This window comes from Tamandua tetradactyla, chromosome 12 (assembly GCF_023851605.1).
Source record: "Tamandua tetradactyla isolate mTamTet1 chromosome 12, mTamTet1.pri, whole genome shotgun sequence".
Classification (NCBI taxonomy): Eukaryota; Metazoa; Chordata; class Mammalia; order Pilosa; family Myrmecophagidae; genus Tamandua; species Tamandua tetradactyla.
Genome location: NC_135338.1, coordinates 101,059,785 through 101,086,458, shown reverse-complemented (window position 1 = coordinate 101,086,458; position 26,674 = coordinate 101,059,785). Strand labels below are relative to the sequence as shown.

Here is a 26,674-nt window from a genome sequence, read left to right as displayed (position 1 = left end):
ATTTTCTTTAAATTAAGATATGCATACAAATATATGCTACTCTCACACGCTTAGTTCAATGAGATTTGGCAATTGTATATGTCTGCATATTCACCCCCCAAAACAAGATGGAGGACGCTTCTGTCACCCCAGAAATTTCCTTCATCCCACTTTACAGTGAATCCTCCCATTTCACATTTTGTTTTCTGTCCCTACTGAGAGTTTTGCCTGTTCTTGGACTTCAAATAAATGAAGTGTGTATTCTTGTGTAATGGACTTCTATCACTTCAAATGATATTTTTCAGATTCATCTATTTTGTTTGTCTATGAGCAGTTCACTCATTTTTATTGCTAAGGGCTGCTCCACTGTATGATTATGCCACAAGTTTTTAATCAATTCACCTGTTAAGGGACATTTGCGCTGTTTCCAATTTCTGGTATTATGAAAAAGGCAGTTATGTTTACCGATAAACACCTATATTTATCTCCTTGCATAAATGCCCGGGGAGCACCACTGTTGGGCTACCAGGTAGATGAATGTCCACAAGAAACTGCCTAACAGTTTTCCAAACCGGTTGTATCGTTTTACATTTCTACAACCAATGTGCTGGCTTCTCTGCATCCTTGCCAACATGTAGTACTGGATTTCTGATTTAGTCATTACAGTGGGTGTGGGATAAGTATGCCAGTGTGGTTTATTTTGTATTTCCCCCAAGACTGATACTGAGCACTTTTCATGGGCTTACTGGACTTTCATAGACCTTTTGTAAAGTATCTCTTTCAGCCTTCTGCCCACTTTTTAACTGGATTGCTTCCTGTTTTATTATTAATGTGTAGGATGTCTCTATTGTTCAGGCTATAAGTCAGATTTAAATAAGTCAAATTTAAATTAATTTTTAAAATACCATTTAAAAACTAAATGAAATCTTAAAATTACAGTCATTCACTTAAATGAGTGTAGGTTGGGAATGGATCACTGGCATACCAAGACAGTCTTATTCCTTTAGCCCTCGGTCAGCTGAAGGGCGATGAGGAGTAGACCTGCTGGGCTGCCTGGGGCACACAGTGCAAACTGCCTGTGGCTGTGAGCAGCCTTATGTGTTTAGCGTGAACATATTCCTGACATTCTACAGGGAAAGAAAATATCTAAACTGAAATTATAGCAGCAGTTCCCAGAAAACTGCAAGATTTGACCGCATTACTGGCTAATTACTGAGCTGAGGTGACAAGCAGAGGCACACCAGCATCCCAAAACCTGCTCAGTGGCTTCAGGGGCTAAGGGGACTGAGGCTAAGTGCAAACGCAGGTCACTAGGTGGAAAGTGTTAAATTAGAGAACACACAAAAAATGATAAAGAGAACAGCACATATATGAAATGAAAGAAATTCAGTCAAAACTATACTAAGATTAAAGATATAAATGCTTGCATTTAAAAAAGAGAGAGAAAAATAAAACAACTCTTCTAAACAGCAACAAAAAAGAAATGTGAAGCAATTTATGAAATGGAAGAGGTAAATCTTTATAAATGGAAGCATTAAAAAAAAGTAGAATTAATATATGAAGAGTTGATTCTTTAAGGGTTGAAGGAAAGATATAACAAACCACCAGACAGAAAAAAACCCAAACAATAAAGAATCAGAAAAGGTAAAAGAGCTACAACTATAGAAGTAATAAAAAAATCCCAGCTTAAAAAATATATATATTATTATGTAACTTGGAAAGTCACTTAATCTTCAAAAATTTCAATTTTTCCTTCTACATCAGTATCTATCTATTCCATTTGGCAGGCAGTAAATAAGATATATTTGCTCCTGGATATTTAGTACAGTTTCTGACATATAGTAAGCCCTAATAAATGTCAACTGTAATGTCATTTTTATAATAATATGTTAATACTAGTCTCTGAGCAAATATACTAGATAAGCAATCTGAAATAGATGATTACCTACAAGAGTATGAAGTACCAAAACTGACATAAAGAATAGTGGAAGGAACCTGAAGGGAACAATAACAACTAAGAACATCTACCTAGGTATAGCTGGTTTCTTGGATGTTAATATGAAATTTTTAAGGACCAGAAAATTCCAAACCATTTAAACTGCTCCAAAGAACAGAAAACAATGAAAATCATCCCCTAACTTGTTTTATGCAGCTAGTATAATAAAAACCATACACAAATATAAAATAAATACACACAAAAAATTACAGACCAGACAAATTTACATATATAAACATTTTACATAAAATAAAACCAATGAATAGAATTCATTATTCTAATAATATACTTGTAATACATTAGCAAATTGTTTATTCCAGGAATACAAAATCAGTTTTAACATAAGGAATATGTTAATATAATTCATGGCATTGGTTAAGGAAAAGAAAATAACCATATGGATCACCTGAAAGATATGGAAAAGGCCACAGGATAAACCTGAACATTTATCCATGTTTAAAAAATTAACCTAGTAAACAGAAATAGGAGTATATTTTCTTTTCATTATAGAGATTACGTAACACAAACCTACAATCAACAGCATATCTCATAGCAATTCACTGGAGGAATTACTATAAAGTAAAGAATAAAACAAAGATTCAACCTATCAATACTATTATTTAACATTGTTTTGGGAGTTTCAGCAAATGCAGCTCAAGAGGATAAAAGCTATAAATATTCAGAGGAAAAGTGACTGTTTCTAGGAGAAAAAAACAGAGGTTAGAAAACAGTGTCAAAAGTAGGATCTTTTTAAAATTAAACAAACACACCCCAATATGCACACACATGGCATGAAAAAGACCGGGGGCTATTGTCTTGGTGAGAGATGACTCTTATTTAGCTTAACTGCATTTGCAAATAGGCCTATCTCATGGCCTACACTAGATTTAAGCTTATTTTTAAAAAAGAATTTAAAATGTAAATCTAGGAATTCATATTTAAGAGTTTTACATCTATATTAATATTGACAGATTTATATAATAAAGAAATAAAACAAGAAAATACAAATATACAGAAATGGGAATGAGAAAGATACAGTATGCCAAATTGAAACAATCAAACATTTTATATACTTGGTTCAGTTAATTTTACAGGCGAATTATTTCAAAACTTGCAAGGAAAATATATTTCTCGTATTATAGAAATTTCTCTTGCACAGCACTGTCCAACAGAACTTTTTGTGATAATGGAAACTTCTACATCTGCTGTGTCCAAGAGAGAAGTCACTGGTCAAACATGGTTGCTAAGCACTCAAAACACAGCTAGTGCAAGTGATAAAAGTAAAATGGTAATTTAAAAAAATTTCTACCAAATTAAATTTAAATAACTGCATGTAGCTAGCTAGTGATTACCAAATGGACAGTACAATTCCAGAGCGTGGAAAAGGTGGAAGCTTCCCATTTTGGCATTACTTAACAATGTTACTTACTATTCAAGAAAAATCTGGATAAAATACTAGTAAATTGGATCTAACAGTGCACTAAAATAATATGCAGTGATCAAGTGCTCCCCCTGCCCCTGGAAATACAAGGACAACTTAATAATCAGGATGTTAATCCACGACATCAGTTAAAGAATGGAGAAAAACTATACTTTCTCCTCAGATGCTAAGAATGCACAAATAAATTCAGCATCTTTTCCTTATTAAAAAAAAAAACAAAACAATACTTTCCTAGCATGATAAATAAAAAGATATTCTGAACCAACAGGCAATAAAAAGCCTGACACTAAAACACTGGCGACATTCCCATTAAAGTCAGGAAGGTCAGAGAGAATGTCAGCTATCACTATTATTATTACCATATTTTCACAGGCAATATGAAAGAAAGAAATAAGACACATAACCATTAATAAGTATGAAAATAAAAGCATCATCTATAAAAACCTCCATTAAAATCAGTTGAAACTATTAAAACTAAGAAGTGACTAATAACATTGCTAGCTATATGATTAAAATAAATTCCCAAGTGGAAATGTTGATAATATAGGATATTTAAAAAAATTCACTAGTAATAATATTTAAAGCATTACAAAAGTACCACAAAGACTTAAGAGTCACAAACGGTTGAGATCTCTCTTGAAACAAAGCAAATCAAATCTGTTTAGTAAACCTCTTCAGAGTCTCCTGACTCTTTGTTCACCCCACATGACTAAGAGTTCCCACGTACACGTATGCATTTGCACGCACACATGTGCACACACACTTCAATCCACACTGATTTCCTACTGACCCAGCAAACAGCCAATGCAGAACCAAAACAATTCAGAAGAAGGCTAATTAATATTTATTATTTTCCTCATGCTGTAAAAGAGGAGTATTATGTTCCCTCTCAGAATGTCCCTGAACTTTTAAAGATTTAACCATCTGGAAGAGATCTGAAAGTTTATATGAGAAGGCTAAAGACGTGGAATCCTAATTCAATTTCCCCCCATTTTAATAGGAGCCTGTAGCAAACATTTATTTTTAAAGATTCTCAGCAGGGAATTGAACAAAAGGCGACTGTGTGTTAAACATGGTGAGATCTCTCTGGTCCCATCTATACCAGCTTTACAAACATCAGGTTGGAATTACGTGATTTAAACTTTAAACCAACCATTTCCAGACCACAAAATCTATTCCATATTTATCAGTCAGTACAAGTTCTCTGAGTTATAGCTGAGTTCAAATGTGAAATTTGCATTTTTCAAGCACCAATAAAAGAATTTTCCTTTGGACTTATACTACATAAGGCTGAATTGTTCAAGAATGTTTATCTATATAGTGTTTTCATTTGTTTCTCCAACAAAAATTTTCATCTGTGCTTGATTAACCTGACTCTGTCTTTTCTGATGTAAAGCCTATGAGTATCAGAGACATCACTCTCCACTATTTTCTTATTAAATAAGAACTACAACTTTTTCTCTAAGTTTACAGGAATAAAAGAAGATGGTATTTACAGCCTGCCCTGATCACTATAAGCATTTCTATGTCTTGATTTGTGATATGCATCTTGTCATAGTCCTGGTAAAATACAAAAGGAAACAAGAAGTTTTCCATTATTAAGAGCGTGGTCGTTTTAAAACATGTCCACAAATCCTGTGATACTCCTCCCATCAAAAGATGGAAGTCTTTCCCCACCCTCTGAATATGGCCAATCTCAGTGACTCACTTCATTGTTGCAAACTTTTTTTTTTATTTAAGAAAACAAACAAAACACTTAGAACCACCAGCAATGGCTCTTTCAGTTAGCTTAACCACAGGCATATTTAAATCAAGTATCCATAATAATCACTATTTTATAACAAAAACCTGTGTTTGCACAGTAAGTTTCATAAACCAATTCAAAATTAAGGCAACAAGGAAAAAAATCCACATATTCAGATAGCAAAGTTCTTAAATTTTAAGTATTAAACACTAACTTAAATACCATTTAATTAGCTGAGTGACTCACTTTTAATAAAAAGAATGCACAGAAGGCATACACAGAATAAACAGAAGCGAGGTTGAATTGCGTTGCAAATTAGGTCCTAAAAGGGGATATGGCTTCCTTCTGGCCCCCCTCTTCGATGCTCAGCCGTAGAACCCAGCCAACATGCTGAGAGGAAGCCGAGAGCAACATGAAAAGGCCACGAGTTCCAGCTCTGGTCCCAGCGGACAACTGGTACCAGCTGTTAGCCGAGCAGAAGCGCCTACACCGGACTCCAGCCCCATGCTCTCTGGGCACCTCAAGCTGCTTCTATCTTTCCTCTTGGACTTCTCTGCACTGCCCTAAACTTACCCCAACTTTGAAAAGTTGCTTTAATTAAACACCCTCGCTCATGAAACTGCTACTACTGCTATATATGCTCTGAGTTTTAAACCAAGGAACAAATGACATTTGCCTGAAAAAGTCATTCTATGACTTTGTGGCTGGTCACAAATGGGTGACCACCCAACCAAGCTACCATGTCAAAACACTCATTGTTCCTTCTAATGAATACTAGAAGGGAATATGTTAATTATCACAATAAAATTCTTCTCTACGAAAGATAAGCCTGAACAGTTAAAAGGTAAAAGGGACACTGGAGATAATCTAGTTTAGGACTTTTTCCCACGAGTGAGATACTGACATTGTCCAGGGAAAATTTTCCATAACATTAAGGATCAAGAATTTTTACCTCCCTCCTTCCCCATGTGAACGTACATAATATAATGGTAATTTAAAACTTCAAATAAATTTTGCTCATATTTTATAGCTACAGCAGTAAAACATACTCCATACAACACTAGTGTTTTGTCTTTAACGTTTAGGATATATGGATAAAGATAACAATATGTGTTAAATATAATAAAAGAATGCTTGGGCATCCATAAATAGTCATCTTAGAAAAAAAATAAAAGTAGCTGTTCTGTTTCTACCATAATAAATGTTAAGAAAACACTGCTATAATTCAAATCAGTTGGGAAAACTGAAGATCAGAAATGTTACACAATTGTCACAGTGGCAAAACTATGAGCAGAACGGCATACTGATGGTTTTCAGTCATGCAGGGGCTCAATAAGACTTGAAGAAAGAAGGGAAAATAATTATGCTTAAATTCAAAAAATAAGTCAATGTGACTCACTGGATTCCAATTCCTTCAATGTTATATTCAACATCCTTCAGGTAGAGTCTCTTTCTCCTTAATGGAAAAAACCTGAACACCTTAATGGAGAGGCCCCAGGCATCATCAGGTCAGCATGGGGGAATGTGGCTGATGGTGACTGGCTACTGAAAGCCATTTACAAACCCAACACCCTTAGCCTTAACTGCAGAGGTTGTACCGGTGAAATAACCCCAGTGGTGGCCAAGTGACAAAATCACAAAAATGAGAACATATACAGAAGTCACCTGAGAGAGCATCTCTTCCCCAACCAAGCATCAGTTCCATGAAGAGGCCTTTGGTCCTTGTAGCCTCTTCCTGATAGGACTATTGGATGTGATTCCTGGAAATGCAGGAGTCATCTTGGTTTTAGGGGATAAAAGCCACAGGCTGAGGATGGCAGAGCAGGCCGAGAACATGGCTTCTGAACACTGAGGAGAGCCATCACACCAGCTCCAAAATGTCTCTTCTTTGGACTTTACTGAGTGATGTTTACAACTATGTAGTTGGTGTTTTGTTTTCTTGTAGCTAAAAACCTGTTTAAGGGAATAAATCTGACTTTTTCTCCTCAACCCATTCTGTCCCACAGATGGTGCTGTGCCCGTTTGTCTTATTTTTAAATAAACATGGTAAACATTTAATCACCTTCCCCCTCATCCCTGCTCCTACCACCACTCCAAACCTCTTACAAAACTGATGAAAGAGATTTTCTCAAAGAGGAAATGAAATGTTTTAGCTCATAGGACATCTCCCTGTAGCATGAGAGGCAGAGACAGGAATGGTTTCCTCCTGTATAGCATTTAACCTCAGTTCTGGACAATACCTAGAAATCCAAAAAGAGAAAGAAGGAAACCAGAACTAACGCATGCCAAGTTCCCAACTTCTACTGGGGAAAGAGCACAAGCACCAGGCCTTGCTCAGGGGAGATGTTACAAAACCATTCAGTCAACAGAGGATCGTCCTTCCACTTCTGGGTCAGGTTAGAGGCCCTCCAGGCCATCTGCCATTTAAGAAACAACTTGAGGAAAGGCCCATCTGAATTCTGAACAAAGAGGACTGTGCTTTCCTTTCTTCTTCCAATGCTCTTCTTGATAAAGTATTTTGTTGATCACAGTAGCTTATGAAGTTACAGAAATTATTAAAGTTCAATGGCATTTTTGAAAGGTATGGAACAAAATGGTGAACACAAACAAGATGGGAACTCAAATAACTTCATGACAAAAAATTTTTTAAATGAATTAAAAATTAAAAGAATGCATCTTTGTGGTACAGCAGCAAAATGCTTTGTCAAATTTCTCAGATTAAAATTTACAAAATCCAAATCCTGTTCCTGTTCTGAAACAACAGCCTAGACGATTTCTCTAAAATATAAAGAGAATTCCCAACCCAAGCAATCTCCCACTAATAGCTCCACAGTCTAAAATGACCATGAGGGTTTGGAATAAATGAAGCAATGAAAGAGGTAGAGAATTCTACAGTTCACCCTGGCTCCTCTGATGCTCCAAGGGAAATTCCTTCCTCGGGTCTTTAGGGTTGCCCTAAGGGCTTTAGAAAAGGAATTCTACACCAGAGGCAGAGATCAACCAATGAGTAAACACTGAGGAGGTGAGGAACAATAATTATCACTAAGGGCTTTAAAAAAGGAATTTTATACTAGAAGCAGAATCAACCAATTAGCAGACAATGAGGAGATAAGGAACAATAATTACGGATATAAATTAATAGTCAAGTACTATGAGTGAAGTATTGCTCAACAGATAGAGTATTGAGAGAAAAGAAAAGTAGGTTTAAATTTAATTTTACATCAGACTAGTTCCTGAAAATTTAGAATCAAACTTGTAGAACCACAAGTGTCCTAGACATGTAAATAGACCTTTATGTGAACAGAATTTCTCCTCCTCTTCCCAAACAATTGGATCCTAGCTTAGAATAAAGCAATCATGGATTACTTAAGCAAGGCATTTTAAAAATATATAATACCCTTATTTACAGTAACTAATCCACAAGTTGATCATTCAAATGCACTAAGTGAAAGTCTAAGGATACCAGAAAAAAATAACCAAAGTAAAACAGAGATCAAGTCATTTCCTCAAAAAATTTTGCTAAGTTTGTGTGACATGTGTTAGGTAATCACTCACCACGGAGTACAAATGTAAAACTCAGCTCTGCCCTACCTAGCACATTTCCAGGAGGTACTTCCTCTAGATCTTCCAGCTCCCTTCCCATCAGAAGATACAGGTTTCCCAGCACACACCTTGCCATGTGGGGGACTGGAGGAAGGTCATCTGGAGGAACCAAGAAGCCTAACGGTACCTGGGCAAAGAAAAATGGTTAAAAACATGTTAAGAGCCACTAAATGAAAACATCTGTTTATATCTATGAAGTTATTTTTATTCAGAAGTATGACATGGTACAGCTGTATTTTATATTAACATAAAACATGCACATTTGAAATGGAATGGTATAAAAATAAATCTTGCTTTATGAATAAAATTTTAAATGGTGAAGCCTCTTAAATATTAAAAAATTCTCATGAATCCCACATATTCATAAATTCTAGCTAATATTAACTCTGTTTTGACACAGTAGTTTCACATCAGTTGAAAAACAAATCTGCACAGCCCTCTGTTGGCGTGTATGTGAATCATGTTAGTTTACATACACTGCTTCTGGTGACTACTGCACTATTTTTTCAACACTCATTATTTATTATCATTTAAAATTGCTTTTTTATTATTATAATATCCTATGACTGAAAGGATACGAGATTATGAGCTCTCCCTGAATCATATTCATTCTTAGAGAGATATTGTCTTTAGTTCTTTAACCAGCAGTTATATAGTCTTTGGAAATATGCCTTCCGCATCAAAGTAAATAAATGTCCTGCAAGTATTTCAGTCAATGAGTCTACATACTTTTAGTACCCATAGGCCCAAGTGCTACGAAGGGAAAAAACAGTCTCAGCCTCTCAAAAATACCTAATTTAACATCTAATAATATGGATGAATCTAGAAGACATCAAGTTGAGTGAAATAAGTCAGGCACAAAAAGGTCAAATATTGTGTGAGATCATGATATGAAATAATGAGATTAAAGTGAATTCATAGTCAGAAAATAAAACAGAGGTTACCAGGGGACAGGGGTAAGAAATGGGGAGTTAATGCTTAAATCGTACAGAGCTTCCATTTGGGGAGATGGAAAAGTTTTGGTAATGGATAGTGGTGATGGCAGTACAATAGTGTGAATGTAACTAGCAGTACTGAATTATACATTTGAATGTAATGAAAAGGGGACATTTAGGTTGTTTATATACTAAAATAAAAATTAACATTTTGGAAGATGATGGAGACTGGGGAAGGACTCCATAAATGCTGAATCAAAGAAAAAGTAAAATAATCTCCAAGATCAGGCAGGCCATTCTGTGCAGGGCCTGCCAGGCTGGACCCCGCCCCTCACTGGTCCCACGTCCACGTCGCTTGGGAGCTGCTCGGAGGTACACAAATGTTGCTCACAGCGCCACTCTCAGCAGTGAGTTAGAGCTCAACGCAAGCGCAGGCACAGGAACCCAAGTTCCCAGGTCGCTGAGGAGGGCAGCACGCAAAAGGACTCCCAGGGGAAAGACAGAGACCACAGCCAAACTGCTGGCAAGAGGGGCACATGCCATCAGTCTGTGTGCTGGACCAGCTGAACACGAAATGGACTGTCTGGATGGGACCTTCATTTCTGGACTGACCCCACTGGGTCTCTGGGGTAGGACCCCCTAACGGGTAAGAAATCAGAAGCAGAAAAGCCTCACAGAAAAAAAAGGGGGGGTGGGGTGGAGTGGGGTGGAGTGGGCTGCACTGCTGTGAGACAGGAAGGGTACTGAAACTGCAAAGCGTGTAAGGAAAAGGGGACACTGAGGGAGGGACAGAATTTAAACACTAAGCTTTTATGAGTTTTAACAGAAAACAAAATAAAACCCTAGGCAAGAGGAAAAAACTAACATTCAGAGTCACCTCATCAAAATGATGAGATGTCCAGAAATCAACAAGTTACAAGCCACACTAAAAAAATGGGAAGACACGGCTCAGTCAAGGGAACAAATTAAAACTTCAGAGGCACAGAACTTGAAATTAAAGAAGTTCAAACAAATATTTGGCTCCCATTCTTCCTGTTTTTCAAGTGATATAGAGTAAAGCTGATGTTGTCACTTCTTCAGAAGTGACTTGATTACAATATGATGGGAAGTCATAGTACTTTTCCACCATAACGTTTAGTATATTTCAAAGATATTCCTAAATAATCCAGCAGAAACTGCATCAATAGCGCTATGGAACAGAGTTTTCTGGCTAAATAAAATTTAAGTTGGTTAAGAAAATGTTTTCATTGCAACCTTATTGAAAAAGTTTGTAAGTACAATAAAATCTTTACTTGTGAAAGAATTTTCAGATTGCAGTTAAATCATTCTCCAAGGCTCTTGCAAGAGTTCTGCATTGTTTCTCACTAGAGATTTAATGCCTAGTATGTTCAAGACAGTTCAATATCAATATTAAACATTTCATTTTTTTCTTAATTTTAGGTTTGGAAAAAGAGGATCCTCATTAGCTCCACAGTCAGGCAGGCATCCCTGAACCCCAGTCTTAGTTCTCCTGTGAGCTGGTGTGTCTCGGTAAATATTTAAATAAGTGTCTATTATATTCCAGATGCTGTGTTAAGTCCCCCAGGAAACAAATTCACCAGATACAGTTAGTGAGAACTCACAGAAATGAATGGAGACTCTAAAGACAGTCTTTTTAGAGGCTGTATTAAGTGCCATGATTGAAGCATACTGAGGAGGAGGGGGCATTAGGGGGCTAGAAGAACAGGAAGACTGGGCATATTCTCTACTTCTTCCTTTCCAATTTTGATGCCTTGTTATTTCTTTTTCTTGTCTAATTGCTCAGGCTAGAATTTCCAACACAATACTGAATAACAATGGTGATAGTGGACATCCTCGTCTTGTTCCTGATCTTAGGGGGAATGTTTTCAGTTTTTCCCCATTGAGGATGATGCTAGCTGCGAGTTTTTCATATATTCCCTTTATCATGTTGAGGAAGTTTCCTTCTATTCCTATCTTCTGAAGTGTTTCAACAAGAAAGGATGTTGTTTGTCAAATGCCTTTCATGCATCAACTGAGATGATTTAGTGGTTTTTCTGCTTTGATTTGTTGATATAGTGTATTACATTAATTGATTTTCTTATGCTGAACCACCCTTGCACACTTGGGATGAATCCTACTTGGTCATGGTGTATAATTCTTTTAATGTGCCGCTGGATTCGATTTGCAAGAATTTTGTTGAGGATTTTTGCATCTATATTCATTAGAGAGATTGGTCTATAATTTTCTTTTCTTGTAATATCTTTGTCTGGCTTTGGTATGAGGGTGATGTTGGCTTCATAGAATGAGTTTGGTAGCCTTTCCCTCTTTAATTTTTTTGAAGAGTCTGAGCAGGATTGGTACTAATTCTTTCTTGAATGTTTGGTAGAATTCACATGTGAAGCCATCTGGTCCTGGACTTTTCTTTTTTGGGGAGCTTCTTAATTACTGATTCAATTTCTTTACTGTGATTGCTTTGTTGAGGTCGTCTGTATCTTCTTGAGTAAATGTTGGTTGTTCATGGCTTTCTATGAAGTTGTCTATTTCATCTACGTTGTCTAGTATTTTAGTATAAAGTTGTTTATAGTATCCTCTCATTATCTCCTTTATTTCTGCAGGGTCAGTGGTTATGTCTCCTCTTCCATTTCTGACTTTGTTTATTTGCATCCTCTCTCTTCTTTTTTTTGTCATCTCCTTAATCAATTTAAAGAGATAAAGGAAAATATGGATATACAGCTAAAGAATATTAAGAAGACAATGTGTGAGCATAAAGAAGAATTTGAAAGTTTAAAAAGAAACACAAAGTTTGGAATGAAAAGCACAACGATGGTGGTTAAAAATACATTAGAGGCAAAGAACACCTGGGGCAATATATAAGATACTACAAAAGTTCCATGCACTAGAACAACTTTCCAGAAACCTACCAGATAAGTCCTGAAAGCTAGAGGGCCCAGCCTCTCCAGGACATCAGTTAGTTTCATCTCCCTACCCCTTATTACTGACAGCCCCTTTCAACATGAAAAATTAGAATGGCCATAACCCAAATACCCCTAAAGAGTGGGAGAAAGATCAAAGGTGATGGTGGAGTTATACAGAGAAGGGAGGGTTTAACAAAAGAACATGATTGCTGAATCATTAAATTGATATTTTTTAGTCTCCAGTATTTTAGAGCTGCTAGAAGTAAAAACCTAAAATTGTGGAATTTAACCCATGTCAAACTCTGAAATATTTTCTACAACTAATTGTTCTGCTGTGCCTCAAAATTTATTGTTTTTTTGTATATATATGTTATTTTTCACAAAAAGAAAAAAAGTCGATTGTGATGATTTAAAAAAATGTATTCCTTCTAGCCTCCTACATTCTGGAGCAGCTAGAAGAAAAAATCTGAGCGGATCGTGCAGTAGCAACTTGTTGACGAGTGCTTTGAAAACTATTGCTTTTTTCTTTCTTTGCTTTGTGTATGTTATATTATACAACACCAGATGTGAACAGGCAGAAGAAACAATCATGAACTAGAAGACAGGGGCAACCAAAACCATACAGTCAGAAGAACAGACAAAGAAGAAAACAGGAAAAAAAACACTGCTTCAGGGATCTGAGGGAGAGACTGATGCATACAAACATACACATCATGGGTGTTATGTCCCAGAAGAGGAGGGAGAAAGGGCAGAAAGAATCTTTGAGGACACGATGGTAGAAAATTTCCCAATTCTTATGAAACTCACAACCTACACTAACTTCTAGAAGAAATTATTGAAAACCTCAGAAGTCCAATTACAAGTAAAAAGACTGAAACAGTCATCAAAAACCTCCCAAAAAAGAAAAGCACAGATGACTTCACAGGTGAATTCTACCAAACATTCTAAGAAGCATTAATAATAATGCTGCTCAAACTATTCCAAAAAAAGAGAAGGGAATGTTAAGTAATTCATTTTACGAGGCCAACATCACCCTAATACTAAAGCCAGATAAAGATACTACAAGAAAAGAAAATTACAGAACAATTTATCTTATGAATATAGATGCAAATGCTTGCAAATGGAATCCAACAGCACATTAAAAGGATTATACACCATGATCAGGTGGGTTTTATTCAAGGGTAGTTCAACATAAGAAAATCAATTAATGTAATAATACAAATTAACAAAATGAAAGGAGGAAAAAAACACATGGTCTTCTCAATTGATTAAAAAAAGGCATTTAACAAAACCCAGCACCTTTCTTGATAAAAACACTTAGAAAACTACGAATAAAAGGAAACTACCTCAACAAGAAAAAGGGCATATATGAAAAAACCCACAGCTAGCATCTGACTTTATGGTAAAAGACCGAAAGCTTTCCCTCTAAAATCAGGAATAAGACAACGATGCCTACTGTCATCACTGGTATTCAGCACTGTATTGGAAGATCTAGTCAGCACAGTTAGGTAAGAAAAAGAATTAAAAACTATTGAAATTGGAATGGAAAAAGTCAAACTTTCACTATTAGCAGATGACAAGATCCTATAAAAAAAAGTCACAAAAAATTTACAGCAAAGATACTAGAGCTAATAAATGAGTTCAGCAAAGTGACTGGGTACAAGATCAACTCCCAAAACTCAGCAGTGTTTCTATATACTAGAAATTAGCAATCTGAGGAAATCAATGTAAAAATTCCATTTACAAAAGCAACTACAAGAATCAAATATCTAGGAATAAATTTAACCTAGGATGTAAAGAACTTCTATGTGAAAAACTACAAAACTTTGCTAAAAGAAATCAAAGGAAATCTAAATAAATGGAAGGATATTCCATGTTCATGGATTGGAAGACTAAATATTTTTAAGATGTCAATTCTACCTAAATAATTTACAGATTCAACCCAATCCTAATAAAAATTCCAATAGCCTACTATTCAGAAATGGAAAAGTCAGTTACCAAATTTATTTGGAAGGGTAAAGGGTCCCAAATAGCAAAAAACATCTTGAAAAAGAGGAAAGGAAGCTGGAGAGCTCACACTTCCTAATTGTGGAGAAATAGGAACACACATTTATTGCTGGTGGGAATATAAAATGTTCCAGCTGCCGTGGAAGAGTGCGGCAGCTCCTCAGAAAGCTAGGTATAGAATTACCACACGACCTGGAAACCCCTCTATTTGGTGTACACCCCTAAAAGTTCAAAGCAGGGATTCAAACAAATATTTGCACACCAATGTTCAAAACGGCATTATTCATAACTGCCAAAGGATAGAAGCAACCTAAACGTCCATCAACCAATGAAGGGATAAATAAAACATGATATAAATATACAACAGAATATTATTTAGCCTTAAAAAGAATGAAGTTCGGCTTCACACAACAACATGGAGGAACCTTGAAGACAAGTGAAATAAGACAGAAAAGGACAAATATTGGATGATCTCACTGACATGAAATAATTAGAATAAACAAACCCATACTTTTAGAATATAGCCTATAAGTTGGCCAGGCTGGGCTGGGGGTAAGGAATGGGAGTTCATGCTTAATTTGTACAGAATTTCTACTTGGGTTGAATATAAAGTTTTGGAAATGGATGATGACACAGTATTGTGAGTGTAATTAACAGCACTGAAATATGTACATGAATGTGGTTAAAAGAGGAAATTTTAGGTTGTAGAGATGTTACTAAAATAAACAATTAAAAGATAAAACACAGGATTGTACAACACAGTAATAATATATATTATATAATTATATAATTATTATATTCTTTCATCAATTTTAACAGAGGTGCCACACTAATGCAAAGTATTAACATTAGGGGTTGTAAACCTACAACTTCTCTAATTAAAAAAATTTATAAATCCATTTTGAGGCAATATATACAAAGATAACTAACACCACAGACATAGTGTCAATGACGAAAATGTAGGACAGGCAACTAAGTTCACAGACGCTCAGCAAAGGAGAGGCCACTGTATCTGGACAGACTCAGAAAGTTCACAAGAGTGATGGCCCTTCTGGTCCATGTTGCAACTCAATGTATGAAACAACAACAGCGCTGCAGGATAGCTCTAAAGGAAGGTTGGAAAGGAAGAAAAGATACAAGGATTGGCTAGGAAGAAACAAAACCATCCACAAACAATATGGGTATCTACCTAAAAGAATCCATAAACAAATCATTATAATTAGAAAGTTCAGCAAAGTGACTAGATGCAAGATTAATATACAAGAGTTCATCGTACTTTATACGTATATATCTATCAGCAATAGCAGAAAATATATAATTTTAAACAGTAACTTTTAGTATAGCAACAAAACATAAGATTACAAGGGCTATATCTAACAAAAATTTTTCAATATCGTATTGGGGAAATTATAAAATATTAATCAAAACCACTTAAAATGACCTAAATAAACAAACAGATATAGTTAATCCAATAAAGGATAGGAAGATTCTGTACTGTAAAATGCTGATTCTTAACAAATTGATGTACTGTTTTACAACAATCTAATTAAAGTCTCAACAAGGCTTTTCATGGAACCTGACAACCTGGGTGTATACTTTACACAACAGAACAAAGAGTGCGGAATAAAGAAGACACAAAGAGAGACTTCACCTTTTGGCTTTTAAATGTAGCAATGAAGACAGCACTGAATAGGAAAACCAAAACAGGACATGCACATGTGAAGCTTGACTGATGACAGTTGGTAAAACATATTATTGGGTAAAGGATGAACTATTTAATGAATGACACTGGAACAACTAGATATTTGTAATAGGAGAATAATGAAATTGGATCCTTTCCTCCCATACATAAACATTGACAGCTGACCAGGAAAAGCAAAACTAAGCAGATTAGAAGAAAATATAAGAGAAAACTTAGTGACTTCAGTGAAGTTATACTTTTAATTTTCTTAAGCAACACACAAAAAGCAATATGCATAAAGGAGAAGACTGATAAATTCAACCTTGTTAATATAAAAACTCTGCTCATTAAAAGATACCAAATAGGAAGTAATGAGGACAAATACCAATTTGGAAGAAGAAATTTCCAAAACTTAAAATTGATAAGGAATTAGAATCCAGAATATACCAAGGACTTCTTAAAACAAATATTTAAAAGAAACAAAAACAAAAGACAAATAGCATAAGAGAACAGGAAAGTGATCTTAAGATTTATCTTCACAGAAGAGAAAACATGAATGACCAATAAACATATTAAAATAATTATCAGAAACAATGTAAATTAAAACCACAGCAAAACACCCTATATATCCAACAGACTGGCAAAAATTAAAAGCCTGACAATACCAAATTTGGTGAGGATGTGGAAAAACTGTTATTGTTATACCTCCCTGTAAGGAGAAAAAATAGAAAAACCACTTTGAAGGACAATTTGGAATTATCCAGTTAAGTTGAAGATATATATTCTATTACCCAGGGACTCCAATTATGAGTGTATTCCCTAGGATCTCTTACAAATGTATGCAAGGTGCTAAGACAAAAATATTCAGTGCAGCATTATTTTAGGTGAGAAAAAAATGAAAACAGCTGAAACAGTGAAAGGAAAACGTATAAATGAAGTCTATCTTTATATAATGGAATATACAAATGTAGCAGTGAACAACGAATGAACTACAGGAATAGGCATCAACATAGCTTAATCTCACAATGTTGAGTAAAAACAGCCAAATCATAGAACAAATAAAATAAGATTCCATTTATAAAAAGTTAAAAAACATGCAAATGTAACAATATATTCTTTTGAAATGCATGCATAGGTTGTGAAACTACAAAAAAGGAAGAGAAGGTTGTGGCAGACAGACTCCAAGAACACCCCCTTTCTGGTGTTCACACCTGCGTATTACCCCCTCCCTTTGAGTGTGGGTGGGACGTACGGTTTGCTGAAGGCAAAGGGTTTTCACTCCTATGGTTACTCAGCGTCACAGAACTGTCTTGCCTTAGTAGATGTACTCTAGAGCCTGCCCTTATTAGCGTAATGGAACAGCAGCCAAGCTGGGAGTCCACATGGCAAGGACCTGTGGGCAGCTGCAGGGCCAGAGCAGCCACCAGTGCCAGCCACAAAGAAACCAGGGTCCTCAGACCCATGGGACGGAGGCTTGGCCAACAAACACTACGGAGCTCATGCGACCCTGTCCAGCTAAGCTCTGCCTGGACTCCTGATTCCACAGAAAATGGGGAATGCTACATGGGATCCGTGTGTACAGTTTAAGCTGTTAAATCAGTGGTCATCAGTTATGCAGCAATAGAACATTAATACAAAGGTTAAATATAAAATCCTGTGTAGGTAGGTGGTCACCTCTGGGATGCATATGAAATAGTTCAGTTTTTAAAAAAGCAAGTTGGAATTAGGTTTCACGGGGCTCTGAATACTGAAATGGGTCATTTTTGCTGTTGATTAACTTTATCCTGCCTGAGTTACCTGACACATAAGAAGCTGATCTCAAGTTCTATCTCCACAAAAGCAAAAGCACAGAAGATAAAATGGAGTGCTCATGGAATTTATAAACCCTAATAAATCAGTGTTCAATGAAATAATTTCTTACCCAGAGAGAGAAAACAAAAGAAAAAAAATTAACAGATTCATGGGCCATACCGAATAACAACAAACCACCAATTATATCCTATGGCCTCAAATTGCAGCCAAGATGATAATTCATGATAATTTTAATTCATGATTAAAACCATACATTGGCTTTTAAACACACCGTTATGGCATTTTCAATCTCTCAAAAAGCACAATCCTATACACACTCACTCACTTTGATTCTCCTGGCCAACTCAGAACATGCCCCAGCCCAGCAAGGTGCCTAACCACCACACTCAGCAACGTGATTTCCACGGGGAGTTACATGCCAGATGGTGGAACAAGCATTCGCAGCTTTCTCTAACCACCAGCCACCTCCTGATCACCTGTAGCTGGGTACAGGTGCCTCCTGGGCTCGCCCCGAAGCGGCCCCTTGTGTGAAGAGGAGCACGTGCTCTCCCAGTCTTGATGCAGCAGTTTCTGTCCAGCAAGTTCTTAACACTTGTGCTGACCCTGGCTGGCTCCCTGGACCATCTTCCCGATCCCATGAACTTTATTTTTTAATTACTAAATATATACCACATTTATTCCTAAAAACGTTCTGAGAAACCTCTAAACTGTGATCTTATTTTTCCACTTGGCTCAGGACTTACAGATATTGGCTGTCCTCCTGGTTCCAAGGTGATTCCTGGGCTCTGCCCACCATACTGCTGCTGCCCATGAACTGCTTACTGCCCACCTTTGGCCCAAGCCTCCCAGTTTCTGGGTCCCCATTTTTCTCACATATACGCCACTACCCTGGTTCCAGCGTGACATCTTCTCTTATCCTTCTCTAACTAGACCACAGGGCAGTTACATGCTGAGACCAGTGGAACAAGCATTCATGGCTCCCTCTAACTACTAGCCACCTCCCTCTCACCTGGGGTTTTTTGTCTGGAAGGGAAAAGTCGTAAAATTAAATAATGCCAAATGTTACTAAGTAGAACAGGATACTACATGTTACCTAAGCAACACAAGAAGAGATGCAGGGATTCAGTCAGTTATTGCTTTCTGGAAAAAAAAAAAAAAAATACAGTAATAAATCAACTAATCTGAAAAGAGACAGGAACTTTGAAACAATATATACATGTTTTACTTCCAATTCTTACCCTTTGTAAAAACTCAACAGGACTGTACTTAGGCCCCAAGACAAAAATTTTCTTTCCTCTCTGAGCCACGCCACTGAATACTCGAGCAAACGCAATAAAAGACTCGTGGTTGTTTCCTTCCTGGGGCACAGGTTTAGGGGTAATATCCTCCACCTGCTGCTCATCACCTGCAGGATGCAAAAGGATAATGAGCGCTAAGAATGCTCTATTTGATCCAGGAACTGCTTGGAAACACAGAGGAAACAGTGACTATGAATATATATGCCCCAGTTTCAGGAAAGAACCACCAAGAATTAAAGAACATCGACAAAAGCTGCAACAAAAACTAAAGCTCATCCATTAAAGGATGAGTGTTTCAAGTTAAGCAAAAAGTCAAATACTTCTCAGCAAGCCTATTTAGGAAAACTATACCTCTTGGCTCTTCTCCCTTTGGAATGGTTTCAAGGACACTCTCATCTTGGGCAGGCTCCAAGGGTGTCTGCCCCTGCGCTGCTGCCAGTTTCTCTGCATGCCTTCGCCTTGCACGCTCACGTCTCTGAGCAATTTCTTCTTGAGTGAGAGGTCTACAGAATATCACAAATATGTTAATACCTAGCAACAGCAAGCATCTCTCAGTTCATTTGGGCAGGGTGCAGTATAAATATGACTGGATAATATGATGACTGATGCCAACTCCCTTTCAGGCAAGCGTTTTTCTAAGTTTCCTGTAGAACTCCAATAGGAGAGAATGCCTATCAGGCTTCCGCTGAGAAAGAATCTGTCCCTAGCTGTTCTGAGCTAATGGGCTGACATGCAAGAGTCTCATGTCCCCAGATACAGCTGCACACTAGCATGGAACATTTCTCAGATACCCATATTCCTTCTGGGGACACCAAGAACAAGGAGAAGGACAGAAAGAAGTAACAGATAGCAGGGCATAGAATCGCTGCAGAGAAACAATCAGAAGGTCTGCCTAAACAATTGAGGTTCTCCTCAGCGTATGAAAACCTTCACAGAGAACTGCGGTCCAAGAGGAAGTGTCCCAAGTCATGCTGAGAAGTGGCAATTCAGTAGGAATAAAAGGTCAAGTTGAGATTATCAGCTATAGTGTTAGATCCAAGAAGCATTGCCACAGAAGAAGCAGTAGGCGAATGTTTTTATGTGTCTGCTAGAAACTGGTGTGTGAAGTTTTTTTCTGAAAGAGTGACTGTCATGCCTGTCAGGCCACAGAGAGGCACCTGAAACTTTAATACCAAAGAGGTCTTTATAAAAGGGAAACACTAAGTTGAACAAAAAGGGACATTCTGTTTGGGAGTTTGGGTTTGGAGGTACAAACCACGCAGACAGACAGACAAATTTCCAGAACTTGGTCCCTTTTACCTGGGTTCCCCACGAACCCTTACCTGTATACTCAACCCCAGACAAGTACAAGACCAATCATGGCCTAAAGTTGGTAAAATCTGAGCATCTGACCATCTACTGTTTTTAAACAGATCCTACAGCCTTTACTTATAGCAAGCATGTTTACAGGACTTGGATTACGTGCTTATGTTTATAATTTAAAGGTTCCAATATTGTGGATTACAGGCGACAGTGTTACATAGCGCAAAGAGCTCAGGCTCTGTGGCCTGATAAACTTTGGGCTTAAATCCTAGGCTTTGGCATTTCTTAGTTAAGCTGGTAAAATACTGGTCTTCACAGTGAGTTTTATTTTTTGAAGTGTAAAATGGGGATATTAACAGACTGAGCACTGACACCCAGGCTGCTACTCCTCCCCTGGCCTTAGCGTTGGAGGCTGGGCCTCCCCGCCTGGGTTTCAGACTTTGCGCACCCCACCTGCTGTCCCTCACCTTTGGCACTACAACTCTCGCTCTACTCCCCAGTCTCTGACTCGGGGCCTCACAGGTAACTCATCTCCTGCTCCGCCGCACACTTTCCCTCTTCTCTCTCTACCCACCAGAATCCACACAGATGGCTACTCTGAATATGAACGGCCTAGTTCATTCTCAATGGGCACATCCTCTTGGAACTTCTGAGGCCATGTGCCCTACAGCCCAAGACACCCACGTTTTTACTTCAGTCTTTTCCAACAGGTTTATCACTCTGGTCTAGACACTGTAATAACCACTTTACATATATTATAGCATGCATGTAGAGGTACATATTATTATCCCTCTTTAACTGGACAGAAATCTGAGGCTTAAAAAATTTAAATAATTTGACCCAAAGTCACATACATAATAAGTGGAAGAGCTATAATTCCAATCCAGATTTGACTTCAAACTCTATGTTCATTTATCACTAGGCTTATGTCACTCATTCAGAAAGAATTAATGATGATAAAATCATCACCTCTGGTAAATGTGATTTAATTTTCACTTTGATTAGAAAAGAAGCAAACTCATTCATTTAATATATTAGATCCCCATTCTACCTAAGTTCATGACAGATGATTTGGCATAAACTAGTATTTACATTCATTTACTTAGCATCAAACGAATAGAGACTTGCATCTATCTATATATCTACCCATTCATCTAGTTAACACCTACTGTGTGACAGGCAACTCTGGGCATTTGGAGTGATAGGGAACAAAATAGACAAAAGAGAAGTCAGCAAGAATTTATATGAAGTAACCACTATGTATGATGCATTTTTTAAGAAAACAGGGTTCTACTAGTAAGGGAACAGTCCAGGAAGCATATGAATTAATCACGAATGATAGTTTCTGAAGAGTTACCACTACTAGAGATGAAGGAGCCCAGAAGTGAGAATGGTAACAGGAGATTCAAATGGTAGGTTGGAGCAGAGAACTGGAGGGAAAGGAAAAAAGGAAAGAACACTAAAGCATCCAACCCCAAGATTCCAAGCAGAATGTCTGTGCCCCAGCGTTGTGAAGCTGTTCAAGCGGTGGGCTGCGCACGTCAGGGCAAGGGCTAGAAGGCTGACTGCAGCCGGCACCACAGGTAAGGACCCCCATGGGCAGCCACGTGCTGGGAAGCAGGAGTCCAGAAGAAGAGTAACATCTGTCTGGGGGGGCAGCACCCTGTTACTAAGAAGCTGGAGCATGAGAAGAAAAAAGCAACAATATTAAGACTCAAGGATTTAGGGGAAGAAACTGCCTGGAAAACTCTAAATACAATGTTACTGAATAGATGTTTAACACCAGGAGAGAATTCAGCAAGAACTTCTGAGAGATCACAGCTTGAGAAGAGCAAAAGCAAAAGTCTACGAAGGAATCGAGCAAGGGCATGCAGGTTGGATGGCCGGCAGCCGTAGTTAGGTGTGCCTGAAAGCCACATATGCGACGGGGGCCAGATCCACAGCACAGTCTAAGACCCTGGGCTTAAAGCCAAACAGACCTGGATTCAAATCCTGAGTCAGTCACCTTGCAGCTATGTGACCTTGAGCACCCTATTTAATTATTCTAAGGCTCTTTAATTCCCTCACCTGTAAAAACTGAAATGCTAATATTTCCACTGCAGAGCTGTTCTCAGATCTGATGCATAATCAATGCTAAAGGAGGAATATTACAGGAGCTCAATAAAGTGCAGCAAATTATTAATGCTATTATCATTATTCATTACAAGGTAGAGGAATAAGACTTCAGATGCTGCGGGAAGACTTTCTCAAGATGTAATACTCAAATTCCTTTTCTCAGGTTACCTGAAAGACACCTACACAGTATGCCCAGAGTGGATGTGGCTAATACAGAAAAGCCCATTCCTAGCATTCACACAGTGATTCTTTTTTCCTATCCAGAGATCAAAATCATACATAGGTTATACAAACAGGTATCAAAAATTGCTCAAAAGGGGCAAGTTCCACTTTCAACAATACCTGATTAGGTTGCTTCTGACCATCCTCCCACTTGCAACAACTAGGAAAGCTAGATAAAATTTTGTTAAAAATTGAATGAAGGTATTAAAGAGCTAACAAGGCAGTGAGAATTTTGGGGTCAAGATAAAAAAAGAGGAAGCCAAGACAGAAGGGCTCCTTACTTGGTGATGCATTTCTCTTAGAGGAATTCGGCAATTCCAAAAAGTAATGCATCTGCTAAGAGGCTAAGAAGCTAAACAAAGCTTTCAGCATCTAACCGGGCTAAGGGATAGGAGCTTTAGAGCTCAGGCCAACAAAGGAAGAAGGCAGGACATAGAGCAACTCCTGCCATAATGTCCCCAAAATAAGTTCAGTCCTCACAAGGAGTGAGACCCAACTTCTAATCATCTCAATCCTTGAATGAAGTAAGATGATTTACACCTAAGCTGGTGCCTGTAAAGAAAAAGTAAATAAACATCACCCTGCGCCTCAAATTGCCTCTATACCTTTTCATACACAATGTCTGGCACCTGATCAAAAAAAAAAAATAAACCACGTAAAATGACAGATTTTGATAGAAACCATAAAAGAGAATCAAAAGAAATTCTAGGACTGCAATCCAACTAAATTAAAACAAGAGATCTGGGAACTGGAAAATTTTTCAGAAGAAAATAAACTAAAGCACAAAGAAAAAAAAGTAATAAAAATTATGGAGAAATAGATATCACAAAAAGGCCTAGCATATGCACAATTAGAGTATCAGAAAGAGAATACAATACAAACAATATATGTAGACCTAATGACTCGGACTTAACAAAACTAAAGAAAGATATTAAGCCAGAAATTTAATTAACTCTATGACTCCCAAAGTAAGCCAAATATTGGCACATTAGTGAAAACCAAAGACGGAGAGAAAATCTTAAAAGCACGCAGAGGGGAAAGATGGAGTTCACTGCTGTAACAAAAGCTTATCAATGCAATTCCCCAACGTTAACAGAAAAAAAAGAGCAAAAAAAAAAAAAAGCCATAATAATCTCAAATAACACAGAAAAGCATCTGATAAAATTCAATATCCACTTGATGATTAAAAAACTAGCAAAACCATACCAGGGATGTCAGGGAAGTCCCCAAATTTGGTACAGTTCATTTATAAAAATGAACAAACAAACTTAATATCATACTTCACAGAGAAATGTTGAAGGCTTTCTCTGAGAAAGTGGAAAGGACACAAGGATATCATACTTCTTCTAAATGATGCAATGGTGTTCCCAGGCAGTGTAATGGCGGTGGGGGGGAGGGTAGGTCCCTGCCAGTGTAATGGGAGGGGGAGTTCCAAACAGTGTTGGGGGGGGACATTAAATAAAAGTCATCATGTGCAATTGGTATGTGGAGAAAACCCAAAGACTCTATTAATTAAACATAAGAATACATGAATTAAGAGAATAAACGGAAACAGTCAATATGCAAAATCAACTGTATTTCTGAATCAGACAAAAAGCATAAAAAAATTAAATTTTAAAAAAGAGAATACATTTATTATTGTATTAAAAACCACTTGAGCAGTGCAACAGTGGCTCAGTGGCAGAATTCTCGCCTTCACACCGGAGACCCAGGTTGGATTCCCAGTACCTACTTAAGCAAAATAATAAATAAATAAATAAATAAATAAATAATAAATAATAAATAAATAATCTAATACCTATAATAAAGATGTATAAGACCACTACCAAGAAAACTAATAAAATGTTATGGAGATTATTAAAGAAGATCTAAATAAATGGAGAAATATACCACGTTCATGGATTAGCATTCTCAGTACGTAAAGATGTCAATTCTCCCAAAATAGATCTATAAATTCAATAGAAACCCTATTAAAATCCTAACCCCTAAAGAGTAGAACCTGCCTTATATGCTACTACTATTGCTATTATGATTACTCTTTTTCAGATTTACAGAGGTTAAAATCAATAGTCTTAGAGCTTACTTTAGCACCTTTCTCCTACAGAGGTAATGCTAAAGGATACAGTACTATACAACTGTCACTCTGGGGGTTGCTTGAGATGATTTCTACATTGAGGAGGAGAAGCATTACCTGTTCCCTTCCACCTAAATTCCCACTACATCCCACCAAACATATGTCATGTTCCTGGCCCGCTCCAATTTTCCTTTTAGCCTTACCTTGGCTTATTCTGAGGCAAAGCCTTGCATCAACTGCAAACATTTTGGAAACAAAGATGATAACTGGAGCAGTGTCTTCACTTCCACATTTCATAAAAGCTAAACAAACAGGAAGTAAAAATGTCACTACTTTCCCCATTATATTAAGAAACCAGATAATAAGATGTTATTAACATGGTATCATCTAAATACAAGAGCAACCTACAATACCTTATTACTATGATAAAAGTCCCATTTAGAAAATGGAGTAAGACTGTTAGGAAAGAACAGCTGGTAGAAATGGGAAAAGAAAAGCTAAAATGGCAGGATATCAGAGCTACAGCTAGGGAATGGGGCTAACCACCCACTACGCCTAATAAACACTTCCCTTATCCAGTGGAGACAGAACTGTGGAAAGTTACCAAGGGTCAACGGTCAACAACAAAGAAGCTTGTTGATAAAATAAATAAAAATCAATAGTTTTTCTAATTCCTGATGATAACAATTAGAAAATAAAATGGATGTTAATCTTTTATTCAGGATAGTTACAAGAATCCTTAGAAATAAATAATGATTCAATACTATAAAGATATCACTTCTCCTAAAACATATACATTTTAACAGAATTTCATACCAACATACTGATTTTTCTTCCCTTAACTAGTAGAACCATTTACTATATTGGAAGTATAAAACCAGTGGTTAATAATTTAAAAAGCAAATTCAGCAAACTCATCCCACACCAAAATAATTTCTAGATGAATTAAAAAATTCAACTAAAAATCAAAGGAATAAGGAAAAAAACTACAGGAAGTAAGAATTAATCATATATCAGAGGTCTTGCCAGGGAAACCTTTGAATAAAATTTCTCTTTCAAACCAGAACCAGGGTGACATGCCCTAACTTACCTTTTAACATTCTAGCTGTTTTGCTGAAAAAACACTAGAGGGAATCAAAAGCAGAAGCAGAGAGAGTAGACAAAAAGCTTGTAAAACATCCAGGTAAAAGAAGGTGGATGCTTGGTCCAGGGAGGGGAAAGTGGAAACACTGAAAAGTATTTGGATTCTAGATAAACTTCAAAGAAAGAATAAACAGGATTTGTGAAGGACTGGATGAGAGGCATGAGAGAAAGTTAAGAGCCAATGGGACTCCCATCACTGAGGCGGGTGTCATCAGGAGAAGGAGTCTGGGATAAACTAAGAGGCCAAGTCTGAGATGCCTGTCAGACAGCAGAGTGGGGACAGAGGGTACACAACTGTGCGTGTGTACATAATATATACTAGCCTGGAGTTCAGAGAACAGATGCAAGCTGGACATACCAATTTGGTAACTATGAACACTACAGCTATTACTTAAGCCTTGAGTCTG

The 26,674-nt window shown here is 37.1% G+C and overlaps 1 protein-coding gene across 1 annotated transcript in view; it reads right to left on the bottom strand.

The window, feature by feature from the left end:
• EFL1 (elongation factor like GTPase 1) overlaps positions 1 to 26,674 on the bottom strand; it is a 154,831-nt gene that overhangs the window by 71,827 nt on the left and 56,330 nt on the right. The window contains 5 exon segments of the mRNA XM_077124350.1: positions 8,752 to 8,890; positions 19,352 to 19,518; positions 19,763 to 19,914; positions 25,328 to 25,355; positions 25,358 to 25,426. Of these exon segments, the coding sequence (XP_076980465.1) occupies positions 8,752 to 8,890; positions 19,352 to 19,518; positions 19,763 to 19,914; positions 25,328 to 25,355; positions 25,358 to 25,426 (555 nt within the window).